Source organism: Scyliorhinus canicula, chromosome 4 (assembly GCF_902713615.1).
Source record: "Scyliorhinus canicula chromosome 4, sScyCan1.1, whole genome shotgun sequence".
In the NCBI taxonomy this organism is placed as follows: domain Eukaryota; kingdom Metazoa; phylum Chordata; class Chondrichthyes; order Carcharhiniformes; family Scyliorhinidae; genus Scyliorhinus; species Scyliorhinus canicula.
The window spans coordinates 112407684-112435577 of record NC_052149.1 but is presented as its reverse complement, the minus strand read 5'-3'; the positions used below and the strand labels follow the sequence as shown (position 1 = coordinate 112435577).

General features: G+C 44.2%; 1 protein-coding gene across 10 annotated transcripts in view; it reads left to right on the top strand.

Moving 5' to 3' along the window:
- Positions 1 to 27894, top strand: part of LOC119964904 (BMP/retinoic acid-inducible neural-specific protein 3-like) — a 209894-nt gene that overhangs the window by 121519 nt on the left and 60481 nt on the right. For all 10 annotated transcript variants that reach the window (XM_038795008.1, XM_038795004.1, XM_038795002.1 and 7 more), the window contains exons 5-6: positions 3618 to 3723; positions 26154 to 26390. In XM_038795008.1, the coding sequence (XP_038650936.1) occupies positions 3618 to 3723; positions 26154 to 26390 (343 nt within the window). The remainder of the gene's footprint in view (positions 1 to 3617; positions 3724 to 26153; positions 26391 to 27894) is intronic.

Here is a 27894-nt window from a genome sequence, read left to right as displayed (position 1 = left end):
AGTCCGCGCACCCAGTGGGCTAAAGATTCGGGCCCTTGAATATTTTCCACTCTGGCGCCCAGTCTTCCTATGTACTGGTTCCACAGGATGGCATTTATTTTGTTTCTGGTGCTTGCTGATCAAAAGTAGAAAATAAAAGAAAAATAGTGACATGACAATGATGTCAGCTTATCTGTTAGAAATGATTGACAAACTGTATTTGATATGTGAAGTAATTCATATGCATCCTCCTTCAAATTGTTAGCATATTTATTCACTGCAACGTTGCCTGAAAGAACACAAACATCAGGCTTATCCTCATTTAGTAACTGTATTTGTTTGACAAATGATATGTGATGAAGTGTGATTTTTTTTTAGACTATTGGGAGTTCATTCCAACCTTTGAATTTTGATAAATAGAATTGTGCCTTTTGGTGCTGGCTCGTGTACGTTGCAGTTAAAGTGACTGATGGAAATTGATGATATCCTTATCAACCTCAGCAAAACACAGCTGAACAAGCAATGCAATGGGAATTGCTTAAAGAACTGTTCTCTTCAGGGACTTGCATGGATGGATTAAGTGCCATGTTTGAGAAGCTGTAGTTTATAAAGTAATGTGCACCATTAAAAATAACTTTGTATTTTGTTCTTTAAAAAGAGATAACGTGGCTTTCGGTTCCCAGTTGCTTCAAAGTTGCTGACTGCGTCAGCAATAGAATATGTTTCATAAATTGACATTATAAACAATGATGTTTTAATGGAAGAACCATCAGAGGAAGAGATGAGTGGGATCAGACTATGAGGTGGCGAGACGGGCAGGGACTGACCGTAACATCGAGACGGGGCTGAACAAACAGATAGGTTGAGAGATGGCGAGGGGCAAGAGAAATGGGTTGGAGCAGGCTATTGGAGAGAGATTGGATGGGGAAGGTTGTTAGGTGGAAAGATGAGTGGGAACAGACTAATCTTAATTACTATGAATGTTACACACAGCACATGTTATTTCTCAAGTTATTCATATACTGTATTCCAAAATGTTATTTTCTTTAAAAAAAAGTATCTAATTTGCATTTGAATGAATCGGAATGGCCCGAGATCCTGCGCCAGATTTGAATCTTCCTTCAATCTCCTGAATCTATTCCATAGAGTGTCCACTTTCCCACGAAAGTCTCGTTTTGAACAGATTATTTTGAACTGATTATTTTGAATTCACTCCTGTTCAAATGCAGGCCATTTACTTCTATTCGACTATTCCAGAGAAATAGCTTATTGTAATCAATATAATCCAGTCTCTTCAGAATTCCAAATTCAGCAATTACATCACCTCTCAACCATCACTTTTTCAGTGAGAACATGCTCAATTTACATACTCGCTCTTTCTGATATAATTCCTTCAATTCCTCAATGTATCTGGTTCTTGTTTTCGGTATCCTTTCAGTTTCTGCAAGTCATTACCAGTGCACATTATTGGAAATGTAATTGATTTGTAAAGTTGCAGGATTACCTCACTATTTTGAATCAATATTGGACCTTTTCTACAATCCCAACATCTGACTTACTTTGACACTGCCACTGAGCATATTACCACAGTTCCAACTTGTTGTAGATCGGGAACCCCGTGATCCCTTTCATTTTCCATGCACACTATTTTCTTTACCTTTAATTATTTGTCCCTTCCTGGGTTTCTGATCTCCATGTAAAGAAGTTAGCTGTAGCTACTTTGAATGCTATTTATTTCCTGTCTGCCCAGTTCCCAGGTGTACTAGCTCGAATCCGCAAACAGCTTATCCGGTCCAACTCTGGACTGTCCGGCTTTTACTTGCCTTATTATCGTATGCTTTTTTAGCCACTGTGCTTGTGATTTGTAGCATCAGATCATCCAAATGATAATGTACAGAGGAGACCCTAAAACAGGTGGAGACTCCACTGGTATCGTCTGCCAGACTGATGATGTGATTCCTGTATAACTATATCCCGGGTTTGATCAATCAAACAATTACAAAGGAAAAGTAAGAAAGCTGAACACAGTTCCAGCCAAGAAGAGAACTAGTAAATAAGCTCCAAGAGGAATGAGCTATTTTTGATCAGTATCCAAAATGGTCACACCATTAATATTAATTTTATAAAAGTTCATGGTGAACTGGCAAATAAAATATTCATGTATAGTAAGTAGAAAGTTCTGAAAGACTTTGATTGCTGTTGAAATTTGGAAGATAACTTTAAATGATAGTCTTGAATTTAAATGTTTCACTTTATTGTTTAGCTCACTGGGCTAAATCGGACAGGCGCCGGAATGTGGCGACTAGGGGCTTTTCACAGTAACTTAATTGAAGCCTACTCGTGACAATAAGCGATTTTCATTTCATTATTGTTGATCCAATTGTCTCCCAGTACCTAGTGGTGCACTAAGACAGACTTTTATCTGTTTCCATGGCTAGGAATTTCCAGGACAAGTCGCTAATCTGTTGCCAGGGGCTTATAACTTGAGGGGCACCACTCCACATTAAGCGTGGCTGAACAGGAGTCTCTCCCGCACTTACTCAGAGAGTAGTAAGGGCGTGGAATGCCCCGCCTGCAGCAGTAGTGGACTCGCCAACATTAAGGGCATTTAAATGGTCATTGGATAAACATATGGATGATAAGGGAATAGTGTAGATGGGCTTTAGAGTGGTTTCACAGGTCGGTGCAACATCGAGGGCCGAAGGGCCTGTACTGCGCTGTAATGTTCTATGTTCTATAACAGCAGTCATTGACATGTTTGAAAGGATTTGCAGATTCACACATTCAAACTGTTTGGCTATGTTATAAATGCACCTTCCTTGGCCATCAAGTCCTGGGGTGAGATTCAAACCCAGAGCTTCAGAGGTCGGGACGCTACCACTGCGCCTCTTTATTTTTGGTACTGCAATGTATTCGCCAAGATTTGTGGTAAATACAGGAATATGCAAATTAGGTATCCCTTAAGTTATCAATATTTCCTGCTACTTCCACAACTAATCCACAACTAAACTGCTTGATAATAGTCATGAAGAATTCTTTATATACGTCTTATATAGATTTATATATTTATGCTATGTGGGAAACATATTTATTGTATTATCTGTCTGCAGTAGGCAAGAATACCATTATTGATTTTCAAGAAACCAATTTAAAAATTAACACTCATTTTGTGTGTCACAGGGAGAGAAATGTTTCCTCTCTCCAAACCTCAGTGTACCCATCTCTTGAAGCAAGTTGTGCTGTGAGCAATATACCACAGAACACCTGATAGCATTACAAATAAAGAAAATTGCTCCACATTTTCTGTGCTTCGGTCTAATCTGAATGAAGAACTAAACTGAGTGATTAGTGACGCTCAAGGCAAAACGTGAATTTGAATATTTGCCAACACCAAGAAATAAAAGGCAGGAGATAATATTAAAAATACAAATCTCCATTTCTACTATATAATAATGGGATTGGGCTCATCTCGGAATGGAATTTTCACACAGGTGCGCAAAATCTATTTCGCCAGGATTTGGAAATTCTCAGGATAATTGTTCGACCCCTGATGTCCAACTGAAAATAGTCCTGAGGGAAAATGAGCAAAATGCTACAAGATCTTTACTGACATCTTTCCTCTTTCTATGGCTGCCCAGGTAACTGAAACCCGAACTGGACCGCTTGGATGCAGTAACTATGACAACCTAGACTCTGTCAGTTCCGTTCTGGTACAAAGCCCTGAGAACAAAATTCACTTACAAGGTCAGTACAGGTGCGATTGCTCAAATTCCTCCTATTATTCCTGTATCTGTTGATGTACATTGTGCTTTACTTTCCTTATTCTCTCAAGTCTAGGTGCAATGGTGAAACCTTTTGTTCTATTATTCATATGCCAAGCCGTACATCATGTTCTTCTTGCAACATCAGCAATAACCGTTGGGGTTCCCATGAATATTCTAGTAATTTACACACTGCATTAAATACTAAAACTTCGAGGTTACTGCAGTCCTCTGCATATCATTGTAGCACAATTATAGCAGACTCTTGTGCCCTTAATAGCCGCTACATATTGTCATCAGGATTGTGTGCTGAAATGTTTTGTACCACTCAGCATTGGCATGATCACAATGTAAGCACACTGGAAATGTGAGGAGGAGGAGTCCCTATGGCCCATCAAATCTTCTCCGCTGTTCAGTATTTTGGAACATTTTCAGAGATTGAGTATTAGCTGGCTTTTACGTGGGAAACTTCTCTTAATTATGGCTCAGCTAACACAAAGGTTCGCAGAGATAGCGGGCCGGATTCTATGATTTTGAGGTTCTTTCTGGAGAATCCGTGGGGTTTTACGTGGGAGAAACTGGCGCTGCCCCAGCACCAATCCTCCAACCGGCTAGCAGCCGTGCCACATGGCCTCCATGAAATAAACAGCTGGAGAATTTCTGAGTCCGTGGCGGCGCATGCGCACGGTGACAACCTGCAGCAGTCGCGCCGTACAACATGGCGCCAGCTGTGCACGGACCCGACCTGCCAGATAGTTCCCCCCTGAACACTCCCTGGCCACCCCCCCTCTCCCCCCCCCCCCCCCCCCCCCCACCAGCCCCCCTAGCCCTCCCGGAAGCCCACTGCCCCGGGCCAGCAGCACGACTCCCGCCCAACTGTGGCGGTGCTGGACACAGTCCGCAGCAACCACGCCGGCTTCCTGACCGCTGAGATCACATATCAACCATGTGGTCGGTGACTCAACCTATCGGGTGGAGCATCGGGGGAAGGGCCTTCAGGTGACGTCCTGAAGCCGTCCCAACACGTGCGGCATGAGGGGGTGGAGCATGCGCAACCTGTGTAAAACAGGCGCCGCTCCCGATTTGGTTGCAAAAGTGGATTCTCCGGCCGATCGCTGATTACGAAATCGGCGTTGGGAAATGGAGAATCCCACCCTGCAATTCTGGTTAAGATGGTTTAACTTTCCAAGCTTGGTCAACCTACGATGGAGAGTGATTTGGATAGGTGCCAAAACCAACTGTGCTTTACATTGCTTTTGGTTCAACAATTATACAATATCCTAAAATTAGTAACCTTGCTTCAACTGGTTTCGGTCCAATCCTTGTAGCTATAGATTATACCTTGAGCAACAAATTTTACTTTAGGCAGCATGGTTACTGCGTGATCAGCTTCTGGGGTAGTCATCTCCTGCCCACTGGCCATCTTTTGGTTTTCAAAACCCCCTCGTCCTTCCCTCTCCGGCACTCCCATCTCCTCTTATCATAGTGTGGTTCCTAGCTGTACCATTGCCTGTCTGTGTACGGGATATCTCGGGTTGCTGATAAGAGCTGCTTCCTCTGGATGTGTTCTGCTAACCACATTATTTCTGTCTGATTTTGTCTTTCTCAGGAATGTGGTCAAGTTAGCTCGCTTAAATCCCACTATACATTGCAGCTACCACTATTAGCAAGAGTTTAAATGCTTGTTACTGTTATGTTCCAAGAGTACATGTCTAATGGTTAATAGTGATTACTGGACACATTTTCTGTCGTTAGTTTCAGTCCTCAATAAGCTAACTTATGTAGAGCTATTGTCGTGTTATCTTAACTATCTAGTTTTAAGGGGTCTCATCTCAGGACTCCCCCCCCCCCCCCCTTTCAAATATAGTCATTGCTGATCTCCATTTTCTTACCCTATCTACATAGCCTTTGATTCCCTGAGTCCCCAAAACTCTCATTCATGAATGTACGCAACGATCAATATTCACAGCCCTCTGGGATAGAACATTCTAAAGAATCATAACCCTTTGAATGGAGAAACGACTCTTCATTTCAGTTCTACATGGCCGACCCCTTCTCCTGAGACCTGCGAAAATATATTCTCCCGCCAAGAAAATCAGCATTAGCCCTGTTTAAATTCGTTATGAATTTTGTATGTTTCAATGATATCACCTTCCATCCCTCTGAATTCTGTAAGACATCAGCCTATTCTATTCAATCTCACCTCAAAGGACAACCTCTTATCCCAGGAAGCAGTCTAGTGAACGTTTGTTGCACCCACTCTGAGACAAATATATTCCTGCTTCGGAAAGAAGACCATATATGTCCGCATACTCCGGTGTGATCTTACCAAGATCTATATAACTGCAGCACGACTTTCTTACTTTTATATTACTTATATACTCCAGTTTTCTGATAATCGTAACAATGCCTCTACAGTTGCTAAAGCCTCCATATATTATTTTTCACAGGGTCACTTGGGCTGGTTTAGTTTTCTGGTGTGATCTTCCTATCTGTGCCAGTATGATTTCTGTACTTTCCCCATTATATTATTTGCTGAGTGTACTTTCCCAATATACCCATTGCTGATCCTTGTCTGTCAGCAGCACTTGTTGGAGATGGTTTAATTTAATATTTGAATGCAATGGCAGAAAGGCTGGAGATCAAGTGGTTAAAAATGAATTTAGACTTCTTCTAAATAAGGAATTGCACAAACAGTAAAAGGAAACAGATTAAAGCTGGAGAACTCCTGAACTCACAACATTGTGACAGGCTTACTCTAAAGAAGATTGCTGAATGAGTGTAGCCTTTCGCCTCAGTAAAATGTTCATGACTCTACATAAACTCTCTTGAGTTATTTGCTTCCAAATTTAATCCAACCACAGATTGACCTCATTGTACAAAATATACTTTATTCCAAGGCATTTTTCTTATACTACAAGCCAGCGTATTTTAGTCCACATCGGTACTTGCTCAACATCAGATGTACCAACCTAGATTGTGTTGAATTAAACTGCTCAGCACCCAATTTCATTGTTCGTGGATTGAAAGAACATGTTTGGGAAGAAAATAAAGAACTTGTGTTTATAGAATGCCTTCTACGATCTCAGGACCTCAAGGATCGCTTTACAATTAAGTACTTTTGAAGTGAAGTGACTGTTGTAATATTGGGAAACATGCCTATCAGTTGTTATTAGCAAAGACCCATAGCCCAGCAATGACGTGATGATTATAATTTCACTACTGTCTGGCATTTGGACAATGGGTGAATTATCCTGCTGTTCTTTGAATAGTGCCAGGGAATCTGGTAGATTCATCTGAGAAAACATATACGGCCTGAGGTAACATCTCAGCCTGAAGAAGGTGGTAAATATTTCTAATTGGGTTGAATTTCGACAGCAGGACAAGAATCAAATAGAACATAGAACATAGAACGATACAGCGCAGTACAGGCCCTTCGGCCCACGATGTTGCACCGACATGGGAAGTCAAAAACTAAAGGCCATCTAACCTACACTATGCCATTATCATCCATATGCTTATCCAATAAACTTTTAAATGCCCTCAATGTTGGCGAGTTCACTACTGTTGCAGGTAGGGTATTCCACGGCCTCACCACTCTTTGCGTAAAAAACCTACCTCTGACATCTGTCCTATATCTATTACCCCTCAATTTAAGGTTATGTCCCCTCGTGCTAGCCACCTCCATCCACGGGAGAAGGCTCTCACTGTCCACCCTATCTAACCCGCTGATCATTTTGTATGCCTCTATTAAGTCACCTCTTAACCTTCTTCTCTCTAACGAGAACAACCTCAAGTCCATCAGCCTTTCCTCATAAGATTTTCCCTCCATACCAGGCAACATCCTGGTAAATCTCCTCTGCACCCGTTCCAAAGCTTCCACGTCCTTCCCATAATGAGGCGACCAGAATTGTACGCAATACTCCAAATGCGGCCGTACCAGAGTTTTGTACAGCTGCAACATGACCTCATGGCTCCGGTACTCAATCCCTCTACCAATAAAGGCCAAAACACCATAGGCCTTCTTCACAACCCTATCAACCTGGGTGGCAACTTTCAGGGATCTATGTACATGGACACCGAGATCCCTCTGCTCATCCACACTGCCAAGAATTTTACCATTAGCCAAATATTCCGCATTCCTGTTTTTCTTTCCAAAGTGAATCACCTCACACTTCTCTACATTAAACTCCATTTGCCACCTCTCAGCCCAGCTCTGCAGCTTATCTATGCAGCAAATCCAAGCCTTTGTGAAAAAGGGAAAGCGCATCACAAGATCAAAAAAAATCCGTCAAGATTAAGAATAACCTTACAAGTGTAGGAAAATGCAACAGAAAATGTTGAAAATAAAATTTCTTGGTTGGCACTGCATCAACCTACACCCACCCCCATTCCTACCCACCTCTGCAGAATAGAAATGTTGTACCGCAAAAACTCAATTTCACCCCCACCAATATTAGAATCTCTAAATCTACCATTTCAGTGATTATATTTGTCTCTACTTTCCTTTTCCATAATATATCTGATGTTGGATGTAGCTTCACTACAATTCATGATTGGTTCATGACCTATTGTCCTCATTATAATGTGATTTATGAGACCATTCACTCAGCTTTTGTAAATAAACAATCTTAATTGTACAATGTGATCCCAAAACATTATGCGGAATCCTGAAAACTAATGTAATGAAAAGGAATTCAACAATCAGTTGCATTGAAGCTGTGGCCTTGTTCACAGGTCTTTATTATTAAGGGCCATCTTTCAGGGTCATTTTAGTGTTTGAACAGAAACCATCTTTTAACTGTGACTGATTCTTCCTAATACCTCTTGTCCACTAATCCTAACCTACTTCAGCCAATCTCTTTCTCTAGTTCTTCTTTTATCTCCCCTCATGCCATCTTCAAGCTGAATTTGTGCATAATTGCCTCCTCCTGCTCTCTTTATCCCATCCTCATTGATCTGCTAACCACCTAACTTCCTTTCCTAGTTCCTACGTTGGTCTCTTCTCCTCAATACTCATCTTCTCTCTTCCAAAATCATTGACAAATCTCCTTAACAAAGTCCTCTATCCGTCAGTCTTTGCAAATTGTCACTTCATCTGCAACCTCCCAGTCCTCACCAAAGTCTTTGATGTATCGACAACTCCCAAATCAGTGCCAGTTTTCCCCCAACTCCATATTTACATCTCTCATCATCAAAACCCCATCCCCGCTGCAGTGCCAAAGTGCTTGAGTGAATGTTTTTTTTAAATTTAAGTACCCAATACTTTTTTTTTCCAATTAAGGCTCAATTTAGCATTGCCAATCCACCCAGCCTGCACATCTTTGGGCTGTGTGGGTGAGACCCACGCAGACACGGGGAGAATGTGCAAACTCCAAGCAGACAGTGACCCAGGGATGGGATCGAACACCGGTCCTTAGCACCGTGAGGCAGCAGTGCTAACCGATGCGCCAGCATGCCATCCTTGTGCTCGAGTGAAAGTTAAATGAAATCTCTTCTGACTGTCATCAGTGTGCATTATCCATGCTCATCATTCTTGAACTTACTTCAACCTTTGACATGGTCGATGACACCATCGCCATCCAATAGTTCTGCTTTATTATTTTGTTGCTCACTTCCCACTATCAACATCCTGGGCTTACCATTAACCAGAAACTGAACAGGACTAGCCATGGAAACACTGTGGCTACAAGAGCAAGCCCGAGGCCAGCAATCCTGTAGTGTATACCTCACCTCCTGTCTCCCCAAAGCCTGTCCACCATCGATAAGATACAGGTCAGGAGTGTGATAGAATACTCCTCACTTTCATAAGAACATACGAACATAAGAACATAAGAACTAGGAGCAGCAGTAGGCCATCTGGCCCCTCGAGCCTGCTCCGCCATTCAATTAGATCATGGCTGATCTTTTGTGGACTCAGCTCCACTTTCCGGCCCGAACACTATAACCCTTAATCCCTTTATTCTTCAAAAATCTATCTATCTTTACCTTAAAAACATGTAATGAAGGAGCCTCAACTGCTTCACTGGGCAAGGAATTCCATAGATTCACAACCCTTTGGGTGAAGAAGTTCCTCCTAAACTCGGTCCTAAATCTACTTCCCCTTATTTTGAGGCTATGTCCCCTAGTTCTGCTGTCACCCGCCAGTGGAAACAACCTGCCGGCATCTATCCTATCTATTCCCTTCATAATTTTAAATGTTTCTATAAGATCCCCCCTCATCCTTCTAAATTCCAATGAGTACAGTCCCAGTCTACTCAACCTCTCCTCATAATCCAACCCCTTCAGCTCTGGGATTAACCTAGTGAATCTCCTCTGCACACCCTCCAGCACCAGTACGTCCTTTCTCAAGTAAGGAGACCAAAACTGAACACAATACTCCAGGTGTGGCCGCACTAACACCTTATACAATTGCAACATAACCTCCCTAGTCTTAAACTCCATCCCTCTAGCAATGAAGGACAAAATTCCATTTGCCTTCTTAATCACCTGTTGCACTTGTAAACCAACCTTCTGTGACTCATGCACTAGCACACCCAAGTCTCTCTGAATAGCGGCATGCTTTAATATTTTATCGTTTAAATAATAATCCCGTTTGCTGTTATTCCTACCAAAATGGATAACCTCACATTTGTCAACATTGTATTCCATCTGCCAGACCCTAGCCCATTCACTTAACCTATCCAAATCCCTCTGCAGACTTCCAGTATCCTCTGAACTTTTCGCTTTACCACTCATCTTAGTGTCATCTGCAAACTTGGACACATTGCCCTTGGTCCTCAACTCCAAATCATCTATGTAAATTGTGAACAATAGTGGGCCCAACACGGATCCCTGAGGGACACCACCAGCTACTGATTGCCAACCAGAGAAACACCCATTTATCCCAACTCTTTGCTTTCTATTAATTAACCAATCCTCTATCCATGCTACTACTTTACCCTTAATGCCATGCATCTTTATCTTATGCAGCAACCTTTCCTGGAATAGTGCAGCCCCAACTACACTCCAGAAGCTCATCACCATTTAGGACAAAGCAGCCCGCTTGATTGGCACCCCTTCCGCAAACATTCACTCGCTCCACCACCGACAAACAGTGGCAGCAGTGTATACCATCTACAAGGTGCACCACAAGAAACCATCGAGACTCCTTTGGCTGCACTTTCCAAACACATATCTAGAAGGGACAAGGGCAGCAGACACGTAGAAACACCACCACCTGGAAGCTCCCCTCCCAGCCACTCACAATTCTGACTTGGAAATATATCGTCGTTTCTTCACTGTCGCTGGGCCAAATTCCTGGAACTCCCTTCCTAACACCACATGGACTGCGCCAGTTCAAGAAGGCAGCTCCCCACCACCTTAGATAGGGCAAATAGGGGTGGGCAATAAATGCTGACCTAGCCAGCGAAGCCCACATCCTATACATACATTTTTAAAAACACATCTCCAGCAATGGTTTCTCTTCCTTTCTTACATGAGTACCTCTAAAGGCTACCAAAATCAGTACTTGAGGCCATCTCTTTAACTTTTCCTGTAGACCTGGAGTCAGCCTCCATATGTACACAGGTGACACCCAGCTCTATGTCTTCACTGCCTCTCTAAAGTCTCCCACAACTGCCTCTGTGTTGTCAGAATGCTTGTCTGCTATCCAATCTTCTGCCTGCAATCTCCTTCAGTTAAACATTGGGAAAACTGAACCCAGCATCTTCGACTGCAAAGCATATACTAGTATAATTGATGTCTTGTCTCTCCAACGCCATTGTCCCAGGCAGAACTGTTTGCAATCTTGGTGCCCTTTCTGAAACTGAGCTGACGTTCTGACTCCAGATTGGCTCCATCAAAAGGACACCTAAGTCAACATCACTTACCTGGCAGGAGATACAAAAGTCTGAGAACACGCATGAACAGACTCAAAAACAGCTTCTTCCCCGCTGCTACCATACTCCTAAACCACCCTCTTATGGACTGACCTCATTAACACTACACCCCTGTAAGCTTCACCCAATGCCAGTGTTATGGAGTTACATTGTGTATCTTGTGTTGCCCTATTATGTATTTTCTTTGATTCCCTTTTCTTTTCACGTACTTAATGATCTGTTGAGCTGCTCGCAGAAAAATACTTTTCACTGTTGTACCTCAGCACACGTGACAAAAAACAAAATCCAAATCCAAACCTCAGCTCGGCCTCTACCTGTCTATTATTGAAACCCTCATTCATACATGCCTCATCTCCAGACTATTCCAATGCTCTCCTGGCCGGTCTCCCATACTATTCCCTCCAAAAGGTTCAGCTCATTCAAACTTCTGCGACCCAATTCCTATTGCACACCAAGTCCTGGTTCTTGCTTTGTTACCTTTGCTACTGGAGCCCCGGTGTCTCCAGGAATGTTATAGATTTTGTGGCAATTTGAGGATTGCTGAACTTTAGCCTTATGCAGGCAAGGATAATGGAAATCTGAGCTCTCACACCTCCAAAAAGCTGTTAGTGTCAGAAAACTTTCAAAATGAGATTGATAAACATTTTATGGGAAAGATATTGGGCGCGATCTTCTGGCTGTTCATGCCAACGGGATCTTCTCGTCCGGCTGCCGGTGTACCCCTGACGCGAGTTTCCCGTTGGCCTCGAGTGGATTCAATAGGAAATCTCATTGACAGGGATAGGACCAGGAGATCCCGCTGCTGCACAATGGCAGGTTGCCTCCTGCAGCTGAGAAACATGCTGTCGGGAGGCCAGAGAATCTTGCCCTTCATCTGTTATGGAGCCAATACGAATATGTGTAACTAAGTTATACTTCAGCCATTATCTAAGTGACTGGCAATACATAGAAATAACATTGACTCTCCCTCATCTTTATAGGTGCATATGGTTGATTTATAATTGGCAGGAGATTGGTGTTACCAGGCTCTGCGGTTAGAACCATTTCCTGCAGGAAATCCTGACCTGTCCAAATTCTCCAAATTAATTGGGATGTCAGATAAAAGAGGTGTAGATGTTGGAAGTTCCATTCAAGGTTTAATTGTAATAAAATCTCCCACAGATTTGGCTCTGCTATCTTTTCTATTCTATCAGGAACTCTTGCTTTTGACGGGAAACAAAAGCCCAAAATTTAAAATAATGCCCAAACGTTACTGTCGTGTGAGAGAACCTTTAAGAAATGGGTGTTTAAGTAATGTACCTTTAAGAAATGGGTGTTTATTACTGCAGTGATGTCAGTGGGTGGAGCTGGGATGTCTGTCAGCTTTTTACTTTTGTTTTCGGCTTTTTGCTGCAGGGTGTGTTTTAGTTTTGTTTTCAGGGTTGGAGCTGAAGCCAGATCAAGCAGGTGTACTGCTGTTCTCTTTTCCATCAAAAGACTATCTCTTGATCATTTGGTGAATTCAGAATTATAAATGTTCTCAGTAGTGAATGTAAACCTAATGTGCTTTTGGTAAAAGGTGTTTTAAGTCTTATGGATGTTAAAAGGAAAGCTTAAAGGATTACTTTGTGTTGTATTCTTTGTGGGTTGTATTTGAATTAATGGTTGCTGAGATATCCACTGTAAGTTTTAAAAAGGGTAACTTGAGTTCATAGAGTAAACATTGTTTTGCTTTAAAAAATACTTTTCCATTTCTGCTGCACCACCCTGTAGAGTGGGCCGTGTGCTCCCCAATCTATTAAAAGTTGTGGGTCAGGTAAACTCATAGAACATAGAACAGTACAGTACAGAACAGGCCCTTCGGCCCTCGATGTTGTGCCGAGCTTTGTCCGAAACCAAGATCAAGCTATCCCACTCCCTGTCATTCTGGTGTGCTCCATATGCCTATCCAATAACCGCTTGAAAGTTCCTAAAGTGTCTGACTCCACTATCACAGCAGGCAGTCCATTCCACACCCTAACCACTCTCTGAGTAAAGAATCTACCTCGGATATCCCTCCTATATCTCCCACCCTGAATCTTATAGTTATGCCCCCTTGTAACAGCTACATCCACCCGAGGAAATAGTCTCTGAACGTCCACTCTATCTATCCCCCTTATCATCTTATAAACTTCTACTAAGTCGCCTCTCATCCTCCTCCGCTCCAAAGAGAAAAGCCTTAGCTCCCTCAACCTTTCCTCATCAGACCTATCCTGCAAACCAGGCAGCATCCTGGTATCCTGTATCCATGATACACTTTAGGGTTCTCTAAACCCTGGCCCAAAACAGTCACCTTCACTTGAAATTGTGGCCGAAATTCTCCTGTCGTTGGGATTCTCTTTTCCCACTGGCAGTGCACCCCCATCCATGGGATTCTAGGCAGCATGGGGTGGCTTAAAGGGAAACCCTATGGACAAGAATCAGGAAGATAGAATCCACCGCCAATGAACGGCACACCGCTGAGAAACACACAGCTGGCCACCTTCCGAGAATGCCTGTTCTTCATACGTGGACCTAACCTGTAAATGCTGGTGGGTGTTCTGATGCTGCTGGATCTCTCAAGTTGAGAATCCCCAACATGATTGGTGTAGGATCGGTTTAAAATTGACAATGCTCTGGGGGGAGTCTAACTATTTTTGATTATAATGTGGAGATGCCGGCATTGGACTGGGGTGAGCACAATAAGAAGGCTTACAACACCAGGTTAAAGTCCAACAGGTTTGTTTCAAACACTAGCTTTCAACTGAGGAAGGAGCAGTGCTCCGAAAGCTAGTGTTTGAAACAAACCTGTTGAACTTTAACCTGGTGTTGTAATATTTTTGATTGGGATTTTCAGGTAGTGTTGGGATTGAATGGAGGAATATTCACACTGGCTGCCCAGAGTATGAATTAAGAAGGAAAGCAGCCAATATGCTCAAGCGAAGATGCCTGCTGAATCTTAGCGGTTACTGTTTTCCACACAAACAATGTTCAGTTCTCAGCCTCTGACTCTTCTTGACAAGCTGTGCAGTCCAGCTGGCTGATTTGCTGGACAAGTCACACTCCTTAATTTTCTGTCACAGCCTCAGATGGGCGGCCTTCTTCACTATTGCATCCAATTGTTGACCATGTGAAGCATTTCAGAAGTTTCAGGAGGGAGAGGAGCTTCTGTGGTCCATGAATTGAGGAAGGAAAAGATTGGAAAATGACTTGGGAGCTGCAGACAATGGGCAACAGTTTCTGTCTGTTCACACTGGCGGGATCTTGTGGTCCCATGAATGGCGCATTCCCAGTGCAGGATGTGGTGGATTCAGTGGGAAACCCCATTGACGGCAGCAGGCCTAGAAAATCCCACTGCCGGCCAATGGCAGGCCGCCTCCTGCTGCCAGGAAACACATCGCGGGGAGGCCAGAGAATCTCGCCCAATAGTTCTGCTTTAATTGTATTAGCTTGTCTCACTGATAGGTCGCTTGCCTTTGAATCAAATAGTTGTGGGTTCAAGACCCTCTCCAACATAATCTAGGCTAACACCTCAGTGGGGTGCCCTGTTGTCAGATATGCCATTTAAAAAAAATTATAATAGAGATGCACATGTCTGCTCTAGAGGTTGTAAAATATACCATGGCAGTATTTGTAAAGAAACAGGGAGTTCAACTGACATTGTGGCCAATGATTCTTCACACGTGTCCTTCAGTCAGAGAAAGTAAGTAATAGTCATCCACGAAATTTGTTGATAGTAGCTCTTCAATATAAACAGCTAAAATAGGGCAGGCAAAAGTCTTGCCTAAAAAAATCTAAAAGGAGCCTTCAAAAGAATTTTAAACAATAGGGTGTATTATTAAGAGCTGTCCCCTGAGAGTCAGTGTTTTATATAATCCAGTGAGCAGCGTTACGTCTTGTAACGGTGTGTCACATGAAATGAAGTACAATGCTTTATTCCATAAGTATGAGATATAACAGACACACAGATGTGTGTATGTACAATATTGTGAAGGAGTTCAACTGTCATTGAAATCAAACACATTTGGGATGTTAACTGATTACAAAGTGGCACCTGATAATCTGACACAGGCATTTGGGCGGTTCCCTGTCCTGTCATTCCATAAATCACAGCCACCTCTATTTGTACAGCGGCAATTCAATTGAGGAAGAACATTGATATCTTACATTTTAACTCCCATATTTTTAGAGGAGAATATTCATCACAAACTGGAGAGTGTGAAGAAGGTTTTGCTGTCTTCCAGTTGAGTGATACAGACTGATGTCTGATTGATGAAGCCTGGTTTCCATGTAGTCTGCAAGGTTGAAGTCACACCATGCAGTAACAGTAACTGGCACTTAAATTTGTCTGTGTGATGTTGCTTTCCTCAGTTATTTTAACCCATTTCAGTGAACTGCGACAAGTTGTTAAAATAGTGGGCAGAAGTATGTTGCAGAAATCAGTCCGTTACTTGCATCATTTCAATCGCTTAACATTGGGGTCCTAGCCAAAGGAAAGTTTACGTTCATAAGGCTTTAATGTCAACAACAACTTACATTTATATTGCATATTAATAAACGGCCTCAGGGTCACTGGTAGAACAAAGAACAAAGAAAATTACAGCACAGGAACAGGCTCTTCAGCCCTCCCAGCCTGCACCGATCCAGATCCTTTATCTAAACCTGTCTCCTATTTTCCAAGGTCTACTTCCCTCTGTTGCCGCCCGTTCATAAAATAAAAGCGTAATAAAGCAAATTTCTGCACCAAGCTGCATAAGGCGATATTAGGGTTGTTGATTAAAAACATGATCAAAAAAGTACGACTTAAGGAACAGCTTAAAGGCAGAAAGTGAGAGAGTGTTGTAGGGAGAGAATTCCAGAGGCTTAGGCAGCTAAAGAGATATACTGGGATTCCCGTTGCATGTCTGCCCTGCTATGCTGCTAGCAAGGATGGAGGATTTTGCGCGCCATTCGCTAGCGGCAGGATTCTCTACCCCTGCCGCTTCATAGAATTTACAGTGCAGAAGGAGGCCATTTGGCCCATCGTGTCTGCACCGGCCCTTGGAAACAGCACCCTACTTAAACCCACACCTCCACCCTATCCCCGTAACCCAGATACCCCACCAAAACCTTTTGGACACTAAGGGTAATTTAGCATGGCCAATCCGCCTAACCTGCACAGCTTTGGACTGTGGGAGGAAACCGGAGTATCCGGAGGAAACCCACGCAGTCATGGGGAGAAAGTGCAAACTCCACACAGACAGTGACCCAAGCCGGCAGTTGAACCAGGGACCCTGGAGCTGTGAAGCTACTGTGCTAACCACTGTGCTTCCATGTCCCCCCCGCAATGAGATTTCCCATTGGAGCCATCCCACACCCCTGCAAAACCAGCAGCTAAGGGCACACTGCCGGCAGGACCAGAGAATCCCGCCGTCAGCGAATGGACGGAGAATTCCAGCCATAACCACCAGTAGTGGAGGATAACATTTGGGACGTTCAGTAGGCCAGTTTTAGATGATAACTTGGATCATGGGGCAGGATATGATTACAGACATAGGGAGGAGTGAGGCCAAAGAGAGATTTGAAAACAGAAGGTGCTTTGCAGGGGGGCAAGTGGGTTGATGAGCACAAAGGTGATAGTTGAATAGGAATTTTGTGTGGAAGAGGACAGGGGTAGCAGAGTTTTGGATGGCCTCGCATTTACAGAGGGTACAACATGGAAGACTGGCCTGGAATGTGTTGGAACGGTAAAATCTAGAGGTAACAAATGGGTGAAGGTTCAGGCAGAAGGGGTGCTGAGGCAAGGGTGATGTTTGATGATGTTTCATTGGTGTAAATAAGCAGTCTGAGTGACGCCATGGGTAGGTGTTTGGAAATTCATCTTGGGATCGGATATGGCATCAAGGTTGTAAACACGTTGGGTTTGTCTCGGCCAGTTGCTAAGGAGAGGGATAGAGTCGAAAGGGAAAATGCTGGAAAATCTCAGCAAGTCTAGCAGCATCTGTAGGGAGAGAAAAGAGCTAACGTTTCGAGTCCGATGACTCTTTGTCAAAGCTAACAGACAGAGAGAGTGGGAAATATTTATACTGTGGAGTAGGAATGAAAGATGAGTCATAGCCACAGAAACCCAGGGAAACTGGGTGCTAATGGCCACAGAAACCAAGGGGAAAGAGTCCTAATGGCAGTCCCCAGAGAGGACAAAAGATGTGAAAGGTCAAACAGCAGGGAAACTAACATCAGAGGATGAATCAGAGGGGGGAGGGGTGGGGTTAAGTTGTCGGGACATCCTGTGGGGGCATCTGGAATTTGGGGGGCAATCACGTGGAGGAGGGGGTGGCGGTTTTTGACTTTACAGTAGCTACACAGAGGTACGAGTAAGTGTTAATTCTTCAAACTTTTTCTGAGTAATTCTTGATGTAACCCACCCCCCCACACCTACAGTTCATCCTCTGATGTTAGTTTCCCTGCTATGCTCTCATCTGGTTTAGCACAGGGCTATCTGGGGCTGTTTAGCACAGGGCTAAATCACTGGCTTTGAAAGCAGACTAAGCAGGCCAGCAGCACGGTTCGATTCCCGTAACAGCCTCCCCGAACAGGCGTCGGAATGTGGCGACTAGGGGCTTTTCACAGTAACTTCATTTGAAGCCTACTTGTGACAATAAGCGATTTTCATTTCATTTTCATTTCATTTCAAAATGTGACTCCCTTACTCGTGATAGGTGTCAGGACTGGCCGAGAAATTACACATCATTTAGATCACCATCAGTAGTGAGCAAGGTTTTAGAAATAATAATCAGTAAAAAATTGAACAGATATTTACAGAGGTTGGAGTTCATTAGGGATGACCAGAAGGAGGAGATTTGTAAAAGGCAGCTCGTGCTTCGCTAATCTAATCATATTATTTGATAAATCAACAGCACAATACAGTGGCACAGTGGTAGCACTGCTGCCTCACAGCTCCAGGGTCCCAAGTTCAATTTTGGTCTCAGGTGACTGTGGAGTTTGTACTTTCCCCATGTCTGCCTGAGTTTTCTCCGGGTGCTCCAGTTTCCTCCCACAGTCCATTCACTTTTTCCCCGTGTCTGCTTGGGTTTCCTCCGGGTGCTCCAGTTTCCTCCCACAGTCCAAAGATGTGTAGGTTAGGTGGATTGACCATGCTAAATTGCCGCTTCATGTCCAAAAGGGTAAGTGGGGTTACATTGTTATGGGGATAGGGTGAAGGCATGGGCCCAAGGAGGGCGCTCTTTGCAAAGACCGGTGCAGACTTGATGGACCGAATGCCCTCCATCTGCATTGTAAATGCTACGATTCTATGAACAGCAAATGTTGAATGATGAAACAAATATGGTGGATGTTGCTGATATGGTTTTTAAGGAGAGTTTGACAAAGCACCACATAAAAAGCAGGGTAACAAAGTTCAGACTCATGAATAGGAGAGTCATTGGGCCTGATTTAACGAAATGGAAACAAATGCCTATAATGAGCTTCTTTAGCCAAGTGTTTCCTAGTGCTCACATTAGATAAGGGGTCTCAGAGGGGAACGCACGGTCGAGGCCGCACATGGACCTATTTTCCCAATCTCTGAAGCCCCCGAATCCATCATGCCCGAACCCCAACGCACTAGTGGACAGTCCCCACTGCCCATGCAGCCTCCCCAACCCCCAACACCTGTGCAGGGCACACCCCAGCCAGATCGCATCCGTGCAGGAAATGCCAGCTTCACGCCTTGGCAGTGCTAATCTGGCACCCTGGTTGTGCCCTGACAGCTGGCTGTGCCACCTGAGCACCTTGGCAATGCCAGGGTCGTACCTAGGCTGTGGCCCTGCCAGGTGTCTATGTCACCTGAGCATCTTGGCAATGCCAGGCTGACACCCAGGTGGAACTTCCAGGGTGTCAGGATGGCACTGTCAGGATGCCCAGGGTTTAATGGCCATGCCAGGGTACTACCCTGCCGAATGGACATGCACCCGGGGGCCTCCAATTCCCTGGGAGGCCTCCATGAGTGCCGCTCCATCTGGTTCCCGTTTGTCGGGACCAGTGCTAAATAGCGCTTGCCTGAGGTCTCAAAGGTGAAGGGGATAGATCCCAATGCCTCGCATACCTTGGGTACTCACTCTAATCTGCAGATTTGCTAAAAGGTGATCCCGCCTATAATGAGTGAGGGTTCATGAACTGGGTAGATCCTAGAAGCGGGGTCTCCCAGCTTTTACTGGCCAAGCTGCGCTGTGGTGAGCTGCTTTTCAGGCGCAGTGTGGCTGCTGGATTGCATCCATTGTTGAGTAGATTAAAATTGTCTCAAGAACAGAAAATGAGTCATTGTAAATGGTTATTTTGCAGAATGGAGGATGATTTTTCTGGTGTTCCCCAAGGGTCCTAATTTCCTCTGAATGGCAATCTGTGTCAAATTTCCACTCCGTACCCAATTACTTACGTCAATTTTCTTCCAATCCAATCTCACCTGACCTTCTGACTCAGGCTGGGCGAGATCCAGACAGTGTAACTCATCCCCAAAGCCCAGCATTCAAGTCTAGCTCTGTTGAAGTGAAGGAGGGCACACCCTTTTTTTGTACAGCACTAGTTGCCATAATCCAGGTATGTATAAAGCCCACTGAAATTTAAGAAGGTCTTTGATAGGCTAGGGAGACGTAGGTTTCTAAGATAAGTGGATAGAGTTTGGGGGGTGGGGGGGGATTGGATGTCTGGGTGGGATGGGAATGTGTTCAAAGGTCAGTGGGTGTTCGGCATCGTGGGGCCCCTCCCGGGGGGGGTGGACATCGAACCTCGGTTGGGTGGGGTGGGGGAGGGTTGGATCTCAGTCGGCAGACAGTCAGAACTTGGTGCAAAGGGTCACGCTCGGAGGTGGTGGTGGGTTTGGGGTTGGATTTGCGGGGATTTGGGTTGGGCCTGAAAGCAGGTTGGGCTGAGTGGAGGTTGGAGTTCGGGTCAGGTCAGTGGTCGGGTCGACTCAGGCCTACGAAGGAGGAGGTCGGGCTGGGTGCATTAGGACTGCCATGGGGAAACGAGGGCAGCTCCTTGGGGCTGGGGCATGTTGTCGGACTTTGGACATGTCTGGGGAGGTAGTCAGATTCACGAAGGGGGAAGATCCCCATGCTTGTAGGGGAAATCTGATGGGGCTGACTGTTGTGGTAGGGTGGTGATGGTTAGCCAGGGGCTGGGGGCAAATTCCTTGGGGATGTTGGGGAAATCTATGGGAGGGGCGGGGTTAATTTGTCGGGACATCCTGTGGGGGCATCTGGGATTTGGGGGGCAATCCCGTGGGGGAGGGGGTGGCGGACTTTGACTTTACAATAGCTACACAGAGGTATGAGTAACTGTTAATTCTTCAAACTTTTTCTGAGTAAACCTTGATGTAACCCTGGTGGTACCATTCGAAGTTTGCAATTTAAATGGCATTTTCTGATGGCCCCAATGCAGGACAATTGCCCAGAGGAAGTTTGTATTTCTGGCCAATTGCAGTGCAAACCCTTACCAGCTCCTCTTTGTGCTAACCCCCAATAATACGCGAGAGAACTCGGATGTTATGGCCCATCATAAATGCTCATTTTTTTCAGACTGGAGGATGATTGGTATTGGTGATTTCCAGGGGTTAGTGCTAGGCCCACTTCCTTTTGCAACTTGGATCTTTGAATAAAGAAAAGAACTTCAAAATTTGCCGATGATACAAACATTCAAACCCTCCACCATTGATGATCTGTGGCAGCCATGTGTACCATCTGTAAGGTGCACTGCAGGAACTCACCAAGGTTCCTTCGGCAGCATCTCCCAAACCCACAACCACTACAGTCTTGAAGGACAAGAGCAGCAGACACCTGGGAACTCCACCACCTGGAGGTTCCCCTCCAAGTCACTCACCACCCTTACTTGGAAATATTTTGGCATTCCTTCACTGTCGCTGAGTCAATATACTGGAACTCCCTCTCTAACAGCACTTTCGGTGTAGCCACCCCTGAAGGATTGCAGCAGTTCAAGAAGGCAGCTCACCGTCTTCTTCTGAAGGGCAACTAGGGATGAGCAATAAATGCTGGCCTAACCAGCGACACCCACATCCCACAAATGAATTTTTTAAAGGTGCAGAACTTCGAGGAGTGACAAAGAGTGGGGATGATATAAATCACCTGCAACTTAAGCTGATAGCAGCGGAATGGGCAGTCAAACAGAAAATGAAATTTAATATCGAGGAGTGTGAGGTGACACATTTTGACAGAAGGGAGAGGCAATATAGTCTAAATAACGCAGTTCTGAAGAGTGTGCAGGAGCAGACAGACCTGGGGCTGTATGTGCATCAATCTTTCAAGGCGGAAGAACACATCGGGTACATGGTTCGCAAAGAATATGGTAGCTTGGGCTTCAGAAATAAAGGCATTAAGTTCAGACGCAGGGAAATTGTGCTAAATCTTTATCAAGCTCTGGTTAGCCTCCAGCTAGAACAGCTCTACTCACCACACTTTACAAAGGATGTGAGGATGCAAAAGATTTGCCAGAATGGTTCCTGGGATGGGGGAGTCTTATTGGTAAGGTTAGGTTGGAAAAAGTGGCAATCGTTCCCCTGAGAGCAAAGGTGAGGAGAGCTTTGAGAGATGTGTATGAGATTATGGTGGTTTGGCATGATGTTGACAAGAAAAAACTGCCCCATTATGGCACAAGGACTAGGGGGACAAAGTTTTACGGTTTGGGCAGGAGGCGAAGGGGGAATGTGAAGAGGATAATTTTAATGCAACGAATGGTAATGACCTGGAACTCAGTGCCCATGAGGGGTTGGAAACAGAAGCAATTAATGATTCTAAAAGAAAATTCGACAAGTACTTGAAGGAACCAATGCTGCAGGAATGTGGAAAATCGAGTGCGGAGTGGAATTGATTGGATTGCTCTGTGGGAGCCAGCAGTGCTTGATGGACCAAAAGGCTTGCTTCTTCGTTGTACGTGACTTTATGACTTGTCTTCCTCACCGGGTTTTTGTGCACATCAGTATGTTTCCCTCCCATTTGAAAGAAGGTATTTTTGGATATGCCGACAGAATAAGTCCCAAGCCTGTGTTCTGGTGCCCTTTCTGTTTAATTATCTATTTCCACCAGTCATGGGCTTCTATTTGGTCCATTCTTGGGTTGCCCCTTTTACCCTGTAAATAGTTGTTTTTCTTTGAGCTTGGCAGGCAGTCAGCCAAAGCTTCTGTGCCAATGTTACATCAACAGGAGTTGGATGCGGCCATGTGGCATTTGAGTGTGGTGCACCTTTCTTCGGTTCTGTGCAGCTCCCACAGAGTCCAGTTCTATGCAATGTTCGTTTCTGTGCTTTATCCACAGGAGATGCACAGCAAGTCAGCGTTGAATTCTCGCTCAGTATATCTTGGTAACAAGCTTCAGGAGTTTTGAAATGCAAGGGGATAATATACATTGATTTAGTTTGAAGTCTATTGATGAAAATGCTATTTCAGTAATAACTCCTGGGAATTATTACACTCAGTCCATTATCTGTAAGTGGTAATACAGCCTCATGTCGAAGGGAGTTTTGGAATGATGAATTCGTGGCTACACCAAGCTTGTTTGCTCTGCTTATTATGTGCCATGGCATCTTCCCATCAGAGAAAAAATCTTACAATGTTCTCAACCACCATCTCCATAACTTTTCTTCTCTCCTTCTGAATCAATCCAAGAAGCAGAGTAAGGCCCTCTCTCCATCTGTCCCTCTGGTTGATCAAATCAATTCTCTTTTAGCAAAGCCTCATATGGAATCCAACCCAAAGTTAAGCTCATCTTTAAGCAAGTAATGTCCCACTTTTTCATGAGGACCACAGCACTACATCCTCACACTGGAAGTCCACACACCCCTCCAGCCCTGAGAATAAGCTGAGTGAGCACAGATCTGTGCACGGCAGCCAGGATCAGCAGAGTGCAGCATAAACCATATCCACAACTCAAACTATTTCCCTTATCAATCTATTTCTGTTCTGTTAATGCAAACATATTGCACCAAATATCTTTCGATTTTAAGCATTTTATGGAAGATTTCCCTCCAAAATGTGTTTGTGATTTTGTACTTGACACACTGGCACAATAAATTGAATAAAGAAATTCAAGACATCCCGAATGCTTTCCAAATGATTAACTACTTTTGTAATATGGGGAAACACAGCAGTCAGTTTGAACACAACAATGTGATAACAAGCATCCAGGCAATACTCCATCACACTCCTGACTTGTGTCTTGTCGGTGGTGGACAGGCTTTGGGGAGTCAGGAGGTAAGTTACTGCTGCAGAATTCCCAACCTCAAACCTACTCTTTTAGGCACGCTATTTGCATTGTTGATCCAGTTTGGCTTCTGCTCAATAATGACCCTCAGGATGTTGATGGAGGGCGATTCTATGATGGTAATGCCAAGGGGAGACAGTTGGATTCTCCCTTGCTGGAGATGATCATTGCCTGGCATTTGAGTTCTGCAAATGGTACTTGCCAGTTATTAGCCCAAGTCTGCATATTGTCCAGTTCTTGCTCCATGAAGGCACAGATAACTTACATTTCTAAAAAAATGGAAAATGGAACTGAACACTGTGCAATCATCAGTAAACACTCCATGCCTGACCCTTGGATGGAGGGCAAGTCATTGATGAGTAAACTGGGAGGACGGCATGTGATGCAGTGGTTTGCACTGGGACTGCAGCGCTGAGGACCCGGGTTCGAATTCTGGCCCTGGGTCACTGTCCATGTGCAGTTTGCACATTCTCCCCATGTCTGCGTGGATTTCATCCCCACAACCCAAAGATGTGCAGGTTAGGTGGTTTGGTCACGCTAAATAGCCCCTTAGTTGGAAAAAAAATAATTGGGTACGCTAAATTTATTTTTAAAATTGATGAAGCAACTGAAGATAATAATCTTTATTGTCTCAAGTAGGCTTACATTAACACTGCAATTAAGTTACTCTAGTCACCACATTCCGGCACTTGTTCGGGTACACGGAAGGAGAATTCAGAATGTCCAAATTATCTATGGCTGGGCCCCTGACATTACCCTGGGGAACTACTGCGGTGATCTGGGACTGAAATAATTGACCTCCAACAACTATAACCATCGTATTTAGCGTTAATTATGACTGCCATCAGTGGCGAATCTCCCCATTTTCCCTGATGCAACCATCAATTCACACAAGACTATTAGTAGAAGTGAACAGTGGTTTTAATACGCTAGATCTGTGCCTGCTTGCGACTGCTCTGTACTGAGTGCCGCCTACAGGCTGCAGATTTATATACCACCCCTGAGGGGGTGGAGCCACAGGCGGAGCCCACAAGGGCATCAACATAATACAACACAGTACAGTGGTAGCAATACGTTCACCACATTCCCATAGACTTAAACTTTGCTAGGGTTCCTTGCTGTCACACTCAGTCAAATAATGCTGGAATGTCGAGGTCCATAATTCCCACCTCATCTCTTGAACGCAGCTCCATTTCACATCTTGTCACCAAGGCTGTAATGAAGTCTGGAGTTAAGTTGTACTGATGAAACCAAACTGCACATTAGTGAGTAAGGGCTACTTGATAGCAATGTCGATGATATCTTCCTTCATTGTGTTAATCATTAAGAGTACTTTGATGGGGCAGTAATGGCAGGTTGAAATTGTCCTGAATTTTTTGTTTTCATTGGAATTTTGGCTATGGTTGATATTATATTCTGCTGAACTAGTTATCCTGTGTAGATTGGTAATATGCACAGTCAGCCCTTGCTAATGCACCTGAAGATTGCAGTTCCACAGATACTGCTCGCCTTGTACGATGGCATAGTGGTTAGCACCAAGGACCCAGGTTCGATTCCAGCCATAGGTGATTGACTGCATGGAGTTTGCACATTCTCCCCATGTCTCCCTGGGTTTCCTCTGGGTGCTCCGGTTTCCTCTCGAAGTCTAAACATGTGCAGGTTAGGTGGATTAGCCATACAAAATTGCCCCTTAGTATCCAAAGATGTGCAGGTTAGTTGGGGTTTTGAGGTTGCGGGGTGAGGGTGGGAGAATGGGCCTCGTGGGGGACTCATTCGGAGGGTCGGTGCAGACTTGATAGGATGAATAGCCTCCTTCTGCACTGTTCTATGGATTCTATTCTGTGCCTGACTGAGCATGGGACACTGGCAGCCGTCGTTGAATGATGTCAGAATAGCCATTGCTGGAATTCGGCTTCACAGACACATGCAACCTTTATCAAATTATATTGTACTCTGATTCCAGTGGTACTGTCTGCTCTCAGTGGCTCATGGTAAATAGGCTACCACAGACAATGGCAGCCTGTTGGTACCTGATCCAAAGTTGCCACGCTGGCATTTATTATTACCCATCCTGACCCTCCTCTGACCTTGATGTCTGTGCATTTTCACCAAGATCGCCATAGTGTTGGAACAAAGGGAATGACTGGTTGATTCCCTTCCCAAACCTTTTTCCCTGGATGAATAATGTTTTATAATCCCTGCCTATATCCCAGCTGAGATAAGTGAACTCGGGACCTTCCTGGACTGCATTGCTCAGATTATGTGACTTTTCATTTTCCTTTTCATTCCAGGTCTACAGACTATTCTGCCGGAGCACTTACGGGAGCGGTTTGTCGAAGCTGCTCTAAGTTACATTGCCTGTAACTCGGAGGGCAGCTTCATCTGCAAGAACCATGATTGCTGGTGCCAGTGCACATCAAAATACCCAGAGTGTAACTGCCCTTACATGGACATCCAAGCCTTGGAGGATAGCCTGCTGTGGATAACAGACACCTGGACCAACTACAATAAAGCGTTTGAAGTGTCGGGTGAGCACACACATTTATTTCTCCTTGGGAGCTCATGGTGGAGTTTGCGTGAACCCAAATAGAGGATAATACAGGGATAATAGTCCAAAGCTTGAGATGTTAGTGTTGAGAAATCAGAGATTCAATGACTGTCTGGCTACATCTTCATATTACACAGAGATGGATTGAGTTACAATAGGATTGTGAATGCTGTTGTACATAAATTTCTCTATAATCCAATAGCATGCCAAACCACTCAGCTGAAGCTGGAGGCCACACTGTTTGACAATATTTGTACAGACATGATCCTACTCAATCTTTGTTGCGTGTCACCACATTCTTTAAGAGTGGGTCTTGATTCAGGCACCAGTTAGAGTGGTGGATCTAGTTAATCTGCTTTAAAGAGTGCCTGCTTGCTCAGCCTGTCGAGGGGTGAATGTGCCACAATCAACAAAGGCACACGTTTTTCCTGACATCTCCTAACACTTGACGTGGTTCCAATGCAAAAAGGCATCAAGCCTTTCAGCAGCGTAGCAGGATATAGCACGAGTGGAAAGAAGCTGGGTGACATTTGGGTATCTTCTGGCATTCAGTTCCAGAACTCTACAATAGGAGCAGTTTCGAGTAAGGTCCAACAAAGTGAGTAGCATTTCAAGATGGAGGAGGGAGAACCAAGGAAACAGTAGCATAATGTCTGAACAGAACAAATGCTCTACAAAGTCTACCTGCCCAACTGACTTTCAAAAATAGGTACCAGTAACAACAAACTGATTAGAAACAGGTCTTCACTGTTATCTCAGTGATGAGTCAATTTATTCCCTCAGCACACTCCAGGCCAGAATCAATGGGATGATCAGAAATTGTTAGTCAAGTGTGCAACCATGGTCAGCTGAGATGGTGAATTGGCTTTGTGAGATGCAGCTATATTAGTAAGGCATGCTGAGTCTGTGCCATCATTAAGCGTTCTGTCCACATGATTGATAGACGTAACAGACTTCAAGAAAAAAATAATGGTTGTGAGGGATCATTGGGTTGTGAAAGGTACTCTGCAGTTCCTTGACTTGATAACCCAGAAATAATTCTCCCAATCGAGGCCTCTTGCAGAAAAATTGTGATGTGAAAAATGCCCAATGAATTTCAGCGCACGGTCCAAACTGGGCTTGTGCTCGTTAATAAAAGGGCATTTCATAATTTGGGTGGGTAACTTTGGTTGGATGAATTACTAGAGGTGTCTTTACATGACCTCCCATCTCCAATCACAAATGGCATTTTATCCAATCTCTAATATTTGTATAACTAATAAACAAAAATATTCAAAGACTGCATGATGCTCTTATGATTTTCCCTCAGATGTTTCCCTCAGTACTCAGGAAGATTAATTATTAATTGCAAGAGACTTTGGGATAATCCTGGAGCATTTCCAACTCCTACTCGCCAGTGGAATCCAAACACTTACAGACATTTTATTCTTTACCAGCCTTCGGCTCGTTTCAGTGATAAAAATAAAATACCGGTATATTCTACT